Here is a 12,362-nt window from a genome sequence, read left to right as displayed (position 1 = left end):
TTTTACATCTTTTTCAATTATTACTAATTATTTTACAATCCCACCCTTCATTAGTACCTAAACTTTACTCCTGTAAAAGGATTTTGCGATCTGTGAAGCCGTTTCAAAGAACGAGCTTTGAAAGATATGTGGTACAGATATCTCGTTAGGCATTTTTACATTTGTTTCAATTATTACTAATTATTTTACAATCCCACCCTTCATTAGTACCTAAACTTTACTCCTGTAAAAGGATTTTGCGATCTATGAAGCCGTTTCAAAGAACGAGCTTTGACAGATATGTCGTACAGATGCCTCGTTATTAGGCATTTAAAAATTTTTTTTAATTATCACTAAGGACCTAAGATTTATGCATTTAAAACTGCCTGATTATGCTTGAAATTTTATTGAAATTATGCAAAATTATGCGGTCTAAAATAAGCTGAATTTTAGTGTGTATGATCTTGTTTCTTAGTATGTACTTTAAATACCATTATTGCTTTGGGACAAACCACTGTCTAGCAGTAGAGATGGAGTTTAATGAGTACACTGAAGGTCGAGGAAAATAAGAAATCAAAATACAGATACAATAATCCATCTATAGAGGCAGTTTATTAAATAAAAAAAATTAAATTTAAGTATGAAATATGCATGGAACAGTTTTCTAACTTGAGTTATAATTGTTATAAAATTTAATTAATGAAGAACATAAAATAAACTAAAACTTGAGATACAACTCAAGCAATACCTAGTAACTTAACTAGAAAAATAAAGGTACAGAAGTGTTGACCAGAATTTACTGGATTCAAAATTTTTTTATGTCTGCTCTTGACACAAAAAAATGTTATGCAGGTTATGCTATGTTTGCATAAGCTTGTTAAAAACCTTAAAATAGAAAAACAATAAATCACATTTAAAAGGACTAGTGATAGCATATTATTACAATCATATAAAATACTCTTTAGGCTTTTAACTTTGGTTGGGTTTCTCCCATAAAATAAATAAAAAAGCTATCCTTATTAATTATTATTCTTAAAACAAAAAATCAGATTTTTTTCTCTTAAGTCTTACACAAATCAGTACTAATCACAATTTAGATCATCCCTAAAATAAAGTGACAACATAATTTCGGCATTCTCAGCTTTGAGATTACATCTTTTGGGGGTTACAATATCAGAGTACGCAGAGAAAGCTCTCTCTGCATCAACATTTGACACTGAACAATGTATAACTTGCAAACACTGTAAAGCAAAGGTAAAATTTGTGGTCAGCATCCCATAAAGCACTTCAGTAACAAGATCAACTTTATTTGAATCGCACCGTGTAAGGGCGTCTTTCATTTCATCTGTAAATATAGCATACATAACAAGAAACTGCGACAAGGGAATGTCTCGAAAGATGGGAATGGTAGCTTTGGCTTCTTTAATAACTGATTCAGATATAACATCATGACAGTGCAGGGACATGACTTTAGGTGGATGAAAAAGGGTTTCAACTCCTTCAAAGAATTCTTTTGCTGTATCTTCTGTAATCAAGGTTTGCAATCGTTTAAAACAATTTGAGGAAACTACAGAGATTCTATCCAGGACATTTCTCCGCTTCTGCCGGGACAGTAAGTTCAGTGCCTTTTTTGTGGCTTCACCAACAGTCTGCTCGATATCATTTGAATTTTTCATAATGCTGTACACATTTAACAGCTCCCTTAACTTAGGGTAAAGCTTGTGGGCAAGAGGGTACTTATTCCCTTCAAAGAGACGGAGAGTTTCGTACACACATGTACCGTGTTCCCTTACAAAAGTTGCCTCTGCTGCTATTATAAGCACATCTTCAGGAGTCAGTGCTTTGAAATACTTAATTGACTTCACAGCATCACTATCATCAGACAATGATTTTGCGTACTCTACCACATCTTCAACATAAACTTCCAGATAATCGGATGAAATCTTCCAGGACCCCCATCGTGTGAGTACAGGCAAAGGGAACAACTTAGGAGTTTTCTTTTTTGACTCCTTATATTTGGATTCCAAGAATTTGAAATAATTGTGCTTCCTCTTCCTTGTATTTTTAAAAAGTTTCTTACATTTAGAAACACATTCATTCAGGCGTTGAAACTTTGTTGGAAAAATTTGTGTTATTTTGTCCAATTTATGATCCCAGCATTGTATATGAATGAGATCTGGGTTCACTAATTCCTTAAGAAGGCGAATACACTTGTTCATATATGGTGCGCTGTCTGCAGATATGCCAAAAACATTTCTATATTGAACACCATACTTATTTAAAAGCTAAAACAGAGGACCAGACAATTATGATATTAATATATTATGAATTAATAGTATGTCATACACTCATACAACAAATAAAAGTGTGCAAGTAGAAACTTGCACATTGCTTCCTCATAGTTTTTAAGTGTGCAAGTAGAAACCTGCACCCTGCTTCCTCATAGTTTTTAAGTGGGGGTAGAAACTTGCACATTGCTTCCTCATAATTTTTAAGTATGCAAATTATATAAATTTGAACATTACTTCCTTACAATTTTTAAGTATGCAAATTATAAATTTGCACATTGCTTAATCAACATTTTATTTCGCTTATAAAGCTTTCTCTATGAGGAAGCCTGTTTTTTTATGCATAATTTTTAGTAGATATTTATTAATTTGGCTTCCTCATAGAGGAAGCTTCATGAGCGAAATAAAATGTTGATTAAGCAATGTGCAAATTTATAATTTGCATACTTAAAAATTATGAGGAAACAATGTGCAAGTTTCTACTTGCCCACTTAAAATTATGAGGAAGCAATGTGCAGGTTTCTAATATACAAAATTTACGAAAACAAAGCTTCCTCTATGAGGAAGCAAAAATTAAAGAAAGGCTGAGGAAAACTATAAAATATAAACACAAACTTTCTCATATATTCTTATATGAAAATAATAATCAACTTCCATGTAAAAAACTCATCTCATACATTATAATTTGTAGGACCAAGCATTCTGAATTGATAGGTTTAAAAAGATACATTAAGGATAATTACCATAATAATTGTCTTTGAAGTCTGTTCTCCTGTCACTTGACTAAGCACTGTTGCACCAGCAACAATCAGTTGATATGTTCCTCTGGAATCCGAAGGAAGTAATTTAAAGAGAGTAACAAAAACAGCTTTTCCAGTCCTGTCAGTGGATTCATCACAGTGTAAAATAATTTTCTTATCCTTCACAGCCTTTTTGATATTTTTATCATTGTCTTCTATGAGTTTGAGAATATAATATTGTCTGATCCTAGTAGCAGACGGCAAATCCCCAGCACCTAAAATAAAGAAAACAAGTTTCAGTTTTCTAGGCAGCTGTCTCATTGTATCAATCTATGACTATGATACTTATTGATTAACAAAGAAAATTAGGTTGAATAATTTTAATCAAATAATCACAATTAAGTAGCAAACTGACACTCCATAAATGATTTAATTGGTGCCACCTTACCTTTGATATACTTATTTGTCCATTTCCTCAGATCTTTATTATCTAGCTTTTCAAGCGGGATATTGGCTTTTAGAAATGCATTGACTGTATCACAAATAAATTCTTCTTTCTCGGCCTTTGCCTTTTTTGCTTTATCTAATGCATCATCAACAGATATCTGTCTCTTCATGTGATTTGTGTTTTCTGCTGCTAACGCTTTAGACTTTTTTGACTTATGTCCCTCAGATTCACAATGATTCATCACTGTACTTCTTCTTTCCCAACAAACTCTCACATTGCACCATCGGCACATCATTATTTTCTTTTTGCGGTTAAACACATACATCCCCTCTTTATCGAAATCCTCTGCTCTTTGAGTTACATTTATATTTTTTGTTTTTGGCCTCCCCATTTTTCAGTATACACAATATACACAATATACGGCACAATAACGGCGGCGGCGGCGGCGGTGCGACGGCAAGGTGCAAACTGGTGCTGATCCTTCTGACGTTGCTGCTGGCGATCGTCGACACGGCTCCGGTCGAGCGTGTTCTCGACCTTCGGCTGAACACCGATTTAATTCCGGTCGGCTATCAGCAACTCCACCAGCATCGCGGCACGTACAAAGTGCACACCCCGTCGAAAGTTGAACTCTGTAGTCATTAGTGGCGTTTTCTTAATAGGTTACGACAACGGGACGCAGAAATAGTAGACACGTGCGCGACGCACGCACGCACTCGCGAGGAGGCTGGGCCGCGCGCGCGGTACTCTTTTCCGGCTCTCGTTTTCCTGCCCACTCTCCACTCTCGGCTCGGCTCGGCTCCTCGTCGCCGGGAATCAACGTGCCATGTATCGATCCACGATCACGTCAGCGAGTAGCGGCCCTTCGCTGTCGAACCACGCGGGTAACGTCCGGAGGAGGAGGCGACGACGGCGAGCGAAGAGTCGCGGCGATGCGAGCAACGGTTCCGCGAACGGCACACGCACCCTACGGTCCGTTTGCGGCCAGGCGCGCACACTACGAAATCCCTCCGTTTTCTACCGAAGAGCGCACCAATGCCACTCACTGAGCCGCTCACTGAGCGCTCACGGTGGCGCTCCTGGATGCACCCAATTAGAGTCCCTCTAATAAGAGTCGCGACACGTTGAAGTTTCAGCAAAATTCTGCGAGAGAGATAGAGATATACGCCATCTTACTTTAGACAAACGCATGCGCATAACGGTGCTGCGTATGTCACGTATGTCATGTATGTATATTCTCTATTACGTTACGTATGAAGTGTTCACCACGTGTTCAATGTCCCATATCCGAGTTTTAATAATTTTAAAGAACAATTGTGAGAATGGTTGGGTGTGCTGCGCCTTTTTGCAATAACTCTGCAAAAAAAGGTTACATTATGAAAGTGTTTCCGAGAGACCCGGAACGTCGGGCTTTATGGCAACAAAATGTTCCACGCGAAAATTGGACAGCGACGAATACTTCGTATCTCTGCGAGGTAAAGTAATGGTTTTTGCTTTTATTGCTATACAATGTCCATAAAAACTAACCTGTCTCACGGTCTAAGTTAGAGACGTCATTAAGACGGAATTAATATGTCATTTGACGTCACTGTGCTATCCGGGCATATATAATATATATTTTGTATTTTCAGATGCATTTTTCTCCAGAAATGTGGGAACAAAGATGTGACGGAAAACGAAAATTAAAACCAAATGCGGTCCCAACATATTTGGGTTTTTTATGAAAAAGAAAAATACAGATACAAGCAGAAATGAACAAATATCAAAGGAACATGCTAAAGAAGAGCAAGTGAGTATTGATAGATACATTAAAATTATTAGGCAAAAATATATATACACTTACACGTATTTCACGTATCAATAATATATTGCAGCTAAACATTGAAGATTTGGAATGTAATACAATAAAGAACACTGCGGAGTATATTTCAGTAAATGACATTCTAGAAAGCAACATTGTAGATGCTGTACTTTCTACTACAGCTGAAAATAACACGGCAGAATGCATATTGACGACATCTACTTCTGATACATGTATCTCTGAATCTGAAAACTCAAACAACGAACAATTATGTAAAGAAAAATGTAATGAAGTAATTAAAAAAGCAAAGCTGCGTATGATAATAATGCAAAAGAAAATGAAAGTGATGAGATTAAAACTACACTCATTAGAACAAAAAATAAATAATGATAAATACAAGAAGGCTCTACAAAGAATATTTAACGAAGATCAAATAGCAGTATTATGTACAAAATGTCAACAAAGTAAAAATTGGTCTAATGAAACTGTACAGCGTGCTCTAAAATTAAAGCTGGCATGTGGAACCAATGGTTATGAAGAAGTTCTTCGTCAAGGTATGCCATTTCCATCTTTACGAACAATACAAAGACGATTGGAAGATTTCAAATTTGAGCCCGGAATTTCGGAGAAGATGTTTGACTTCTTAGCATATAAGAAGTCTTACTTTTGTAAAGATACTGATGTAGAATGTGGACTGGTATTCGATGAAATGGCTATCACACCGCGAAAATCCTATGATCCTTCCACCGAAGCAATTGTAGGAGATATAACATTTCCAAATGAAACAGGTATTGCTACGCATGCTTTAGTTTTCATGCTTGTTGGTATAGTTAATCGTTGGAACATATAGTGGGATATCATCTTACAGGTAACAGTTTTAACAGTAAAATAGCAAAAGAAATAATATTTCAGATAATACATAAAGCAGAAGCAGTGGGCTTCCACGTGAATTTTATAACATCAGACATGGGTTCAGGAAACCTTGGAATTTGGAAACTGTTAGGTATAAGCTCAGGAAAATATAGTAACACAGTTAATCGTATCATACATCCTTGCGATATAAATAGATATTTGTATGTTATTGCCGACCCACCTCATCTTCTCAAAAATCTGAAACAAGCTTTGATTAATAACAAAGTAATAACCATTTCTGAAAATACCGTACACAAATATAAGTTACCGACAAACAAATATATTTAAAACACTTCGATGAACTGCTAACTATTCAAGAAAATTCGGAACTATTATTAACGCCTAGATTTAAAGTCTCTGATATCAAATGTACGAACAATTTCAGTAAAATGAGGGTAAACAAAGCTAAAAATGTTTTTTCGAACGATGTTAGCAGTTCATTTCAATTATTAGCGCATGAACGTAATAAAGATGATTTTTATACTACTGCGTGGTTTGTCAAACTTATATGTAAATGGTTTAGTCTGGTTACATCAAGAACTTGTAAACTAGCGCTTGGTAAAAAAGTAGAAAACATATATACTGAGAATATCGAATTTTTACGAGAAGTTATTGATATTTTTACAGAGTTACAAATAGGAAATGGTGAATTTAAACCTGTACAGAGAGGCATTATTATAACTACTACATCCATACTTCAATTAACTGACTATCTCCTTGAACACAGAAACGTGCAATTTGTTTTAACTTCTCGATTTACTCAAGATGCCGTAGAAAATCTTTTTTCACAAATCAGACTAAAGCATGTGATACCGCATCCATTACAATTTATTCAAGACTTAAAACTTATTTCCATAGCCATGTACATGAAATATATTTATAGTAGTAGTTACGATAATGATGGGGGAAATTATTTACAAGGATTTCTAGAATACTTAAATAAGGACAAAAAAACAAAAAAAAAACAAAAAGGCATAAGTATTGCGGAAAATAATAATAATGTAATAAATATAGATACACTTCCCCCTTTCAATCCTTACATAATACAACTGTCTAATCTTGAATTGAATTTGTTGTATAATATTGCCGGATACATTATTAATTCAATTAGCCGAAGGTGTAAAATTTGTAACAAGTGTTTGCTTTCTGTAGGATCTAAGAGTAAATTATCTTATCATTTTACAAAATTAGTACAACTGAAAGCTTACACTGAGAATTCTTTATATTTTATTAACAAACTTACATTCGGCATTTTTTTACGATTAGAACAGATGTTCAGATATTATTCAAAATATTTTTCGGATATAGGAAATACCAACATCAAATCATTTCTTATATCTAAATTTCGTGATGTTTCTGCTAATCATATTTTAAACTGTCATCAGTTGTATTTCAAAATTATTAAAAGATTTGTCGTTTTACGATTACATATTTATCAAAGAAAAATAACGATAGCAAATCGACGGTATGATAGCAAATCCATGGCTATGCATAATATTTTTTCTTAATAAGCTTCAATATGTCTTGCTTTTCTAATAATTTATAAAACTATACAATAAAAATTTTTCGTTTATTATTATATATTCTATATTTTTTATTTTATAAAGTTTATTATGTATTCCATAATATTTTTTTTTAATACAAGTGTCTTAATACAATAAATTATAAAAATATTTCGTTTATTATTATATATTTTATATTCTTTATTTTATATAGTTTATTATGTATTGCATAACATTTTTTTTTAAATACAAGTGTCTTAATACAATAAATTACTATCATTGTAATATTTTCGTTCTTTCTTTTTCCCTTTCTTTTTATTTCCTTACTCAAACTGTTGATTCTTCACACAGTTTTTGTACAGAGAAAATTCTTATGTATGTTTTGCTTTTATCATATATATTTTTAATTTCCTTTGCCACAATTTACTGTTACTGTCATTTCCACAATTCAAATATTGGCGGGAGTTGTTGAAAAATGCCGGACCAATCAAAAGTGGCAGCCACGTGTCGCGACTCTTATTAGAGGGACTCTACACCCAATAGGTTTACGGCGCGAAATTTGAATGTATATCGATTAACTGTGATTAAACTCGTGAAATTATTATATGTTATGATGAAAATACGGTGTTTTGGCAACATTATGCGAAATTATGCGGGAAAATGACATTATGCTGCAAAAGGTCTCAATTATGCGTTATTATGCGCATAAATAATCGGGTTCTACTGGTGTCCCAACACTTAGAATAGTGAAAAGAGTTTGTTTCAATAGGTTTTTACAAATTATGCGATTATGCGCGATGCATAAATCTTAGGTCCTTAATTATCACTAATTTTTTTATATTCCCACTCTTCATTAGTACCTATACTTTACTTCTGTAAAAGGATTTTGCGATCTATGAAGCCGTTTCAAAGAACGAGCTTTGACAGATATGTCGTACAGATGCCTCGTTAGACAAGGACATATATCTCTCGTATTATTCCTTTCTCTCCTATGTATGTAATTTGCATGCACCCATTTATTCCTCTCTCTCTCTTTCTCTCCCCCTCTCTCATCCCTGTCCCTCTCTCTCTCTCTCTCTCTCTCTCTCTCTCTTTCTCTCTCTCTCTCTCTCTCTCTCTCTCTCTCTCTCTCTTACAAGTACACTGGGTAGCTACACTTAGTATGGTAAAATCAGGATTTTCTGGAAGTGTGGTGTTAGGATTCTAGGGTATATTTGAAGAAAGAAAAACGGTAATGTTATTTAGGACAAGAAACTCTCTATTTATTATTTCGTTAATGATATAAAATACATATGATGTGTGTGTGTGTGTGTGTGTGTGTGTGTGTGTGTGTGTGTGTGTGTGTGTGTGTGTGTGGATAGATTTCTTTCTACAGACGGCATAAAAAAAATCAAATAATATTATGAGCACGAAAAAATATACACGAAGAATTTATTTTGAGAATCAGAAAGATTAAAAAAACGCGACAAAGTTTTTTTTCCTCCGGATGAAATTCCAACGTGCGCTTCTAAGGTCAACGCGCATCCTTTGCTAAACGAATGAATTCATACACGTTTTGCTGCCAGATTTTTATTGACGTGATACAGACGGGTGTACATCTGAGCCTCAATAAAGCGCGAGTTTAATCGTAAATCAATTATGCGAAAGATCTTAGATCTTATATTCGTCAATAAAATTATAAAATCCGCAAACAATGCAAAAATTTGCGAATAGTCCCTCGTGATCGAATATAAATGCATCGCGTTGCTTCGCTATATAATGATCGGATAAACACTTTCTCGAAAACGCAACAAAATATTTGCTCCACGAAATAAGCTCGCACAAATCGCATCTGACAAAACTGAAATTTAACAATTATATGTAAAATCAAAAGCTATAAATTAGTTTTTTGTTTTTAACAAGAGAAGTTGAGACACGTAGCGATAAAATTGAATGAATTCCCAACACGATAAAGATAAGTTTAATAATTTTCTTCTACGGTTTTCGTTTCCTTTTTAAGAAATAAAGATGTTAAAAAAAATCAATATAAAGTAATATGTAACAAAAGTTTCTCTTGGTGTAAATTTTCAAAAGAAGGAAAGCAAGTTTGAAAGAATACATATTAGAAACCATTCAATTTTTTCCCTACGCGTTGTGGAAAATATGACGGCTCCGTATAATCGTTAATTACCGCGAGACATATGCTAACGAACCGTCGTAAGCAAATTCCTCGAAACGTTCGCTACAAGAGAAAACGAAAACAATTTTGGGACAAGAACGGAAGCGTTCGTTTGATCGTCATCGTCGTCATCGTCTTCGTTTCTAAGCCGAAAAGATGTACGTACTCCACTAAGATAAATCATAATTATTCTTGATATCAGCATTCGCGGCATCCTAAAGTCCCGCTGGATAAAAACTAGATACTTTGTAGCATCCGAGTTTGATTTAGTCGGGCAACGTGAATAACACAGTTTCAAAAACAGCCTAATTTTGACAATTTTTTATGGGAATATAGTAAATGGAATACAAAATCTGTTTAAAGGCCTTTATTGTACATACTTTAAAGTGTGTTCACAATTTTTTTCAATTTTTTTTTACAAAATGGCGGCGCCAGAACTCAGCAAAGGAAGTTTCTTCTCACGGATAGTGTTCTGCGGCCGGAAAGATTTCTCCTCCAATTTTTGACCTGGAACAAAAAACCAAAAATTTTTTAGTTTTATATAAGATTAGCTCGGGAAGTACGTACGGAAATTAAAAAATATCATTTTTTGTAAAAATGGTGCACGTTTAAACAAAACATTTCATTTTCAGATAACAAATTACGAGAAAAATTGTTTATAACAAAAAAAGTTTACAACAAAATGTAAAATCCGTATGTACTTCCCTAGATAATGTAATTTTAAAGTTACAGTTAAAATTTCAAGTAAATTGATGAAGATCTGTTGAAGTTATGTTTCCGGCCAGTTTGAAAAATGCAGTTTTGAGAAAAACGCGTTTAAAGTTTTACGTAGCATTTTTCGATAGAAATTTTTTATTTACCTCTAGTCTGCGTTGCCTGCACCATACAATTGGCCTTCTAAATTGACGTTCTCGTTCTCTTCTTCCTTTCTGGCTGATTTTAAAGATAGCCGAGCCTCTTTTGCAGCGTCAGTCAGCGATCGCTCAGAAAACTTGATGCGGCGCGCGTCAGCCTCCGCGCAGAAATTGTAACAGTTCGGCCCGATTGTCATGCCTAATACCTCCATAATCTTCATTATGCTTGACAAACCATCGTTGTAGACACATACGGCTATAGTTGCTGCAATATCCACAATTACTTTGCCACTTGAAACAGATTTCGGAGCCATCGACCAGACCGTTGAATTAAAACTTTCGTTGCTGTTTTGAGTAAAGCCGCCTACGCAGCGACTAAGGAGATCGTCTCTGCTTAATTCCTCGTAGAGTGGCTTGATTGCATCGAAAATATGTCGTGGAAGAGCTGGCTTATGCGAATATTCATACAAGGTATTGGTGGCTTTCGCTTTCTGTCACGAACACCACGAATTTTCACCAGGCGGGCATTTCTCGTGCTGCGGCTTATCATCGGTCGAAAGCTTATGGAACAGTGTCGCCCAGATTTCGTTCTTCATTTTTTCAATAGAACTATGATTTCGACGAATGGCTAGTCCATAGTATATTGAAAGTTCGTCTATAAGCTTCCCGGTTAATTTGCCTTTTCCTCCGAGGCTTTTAGTTGTTTTCTTCAAATTGCGGAGACAAGTGCCCATTCGTTTTTGTACGTGATCGATACATTCCTTTTTGTTTACCGTGAATTTTTCATATGGCTGTGCATCTAAAACACCTTTGAAAGTCTTCGAATCTCCGTCCCCAATGTAATTTGCATATTTCACAGAATGTAGAGTTTCTGAGCGTTGAAACATTTCAATAACTGCATCAACTTCCATTTTGCCGGCGGACCCCTCGTGATTCGCTTGACATTCTTGTGCGTGAGTCTCTAACCATTCTGCATACTCTTCAGTGTCAGTTTTTTTATTCCAAAACTCGCAAGCTTTACAGTATTTAGATTTCACACAAATATCAATCACTTTTCCAGTAAACCATCCGATAAGCGACACCAATCCATACAAAGACAAAAAGCCGCGTTTTCTCCAGGTTCCATCGCCTGAGATAGTTATACCATTTTCTTCGTTATTTTCGATAGACTTAGCCTTCTCCTCTTGTGTTGCTTTCTTCGTACTTTGTTGACAAACAACTTCTGTTACGACAGAAATCGCGTGGACAACTTTATCGTGAAACGAGTGAAAAATCGGGCGTGGGAGGTCCATGAAGGCGCAAAACTTTTGTATTCCATTTACACCGATTCCTAATAACCGCATGGCAAGGATAATTCTGCGATTAATTTCATATCCTTTATCAACAAATGGGCAACTCGGAATGAAAGTTTGTTCACAATTCTCACAAGAAATGATGATTTTAAATCCTAAGCCACGCTTGCCAGTTTCGGTAAATTTCACATTCGATTATTTCTGCTGCTTTGTAAAAACAAATCACGAACAACGAAATTTATACAACGATTCAACAGAAAGCAAAGCGTCGTGCGGTCAGCATCACTTCAACGGCCGTTATAATGCTACACAAATATTTTTGGGTTTTATATACTACTTGTGCCATCTATGGTTTCAATGTGAAGCTTAGAATATCTTAGAATCTGCA

General features: G+C 35.0%; 1 protein-coding gene across 1 annotated transcript; it reads right to left on the bottom strand.

The window, feature by feature from the left end:
* Positions 1-11,176: 11,176 nt before the first annotated feature.
* On the bottom strand, positions 11,177-12,025 carry LOC139784079 (uncharacterized). The gene has a single exon (XM_071723239.1). It carries the CDS (start codon positions 12,023-12,025, stop codon positions 11,177-11,179), a length of 849 nt encoding a protein of 282 aa, XP_071579340.1.
* Between the last annotated feature and the right edge of the window lie 337 nt (positions 12,026-12,362).

Source organism: Temnothorax nylanderi, unplaced genomic scaffold, assembly GCF_030848795.1.
Source record: "Temnothorax nylanderi isolate EJ_2023f unplaced genomic scaffold, tnyl_v1.0 TNYL_tig0581_pilon, whole genome shotgun sequence".
Classification (NCBI taxonomy): Eukaryota; Metazoa; Arthropoda; class Insecta; order Hymenoptera; family Formicidae; genus Temnothorax; species Temnothorax nylanderi.
The sequence above is the reverse complement of the archived record's forward strand: the minus strand, read 5'-3'. Positions and strand labels throughout refer to the sequence as shown.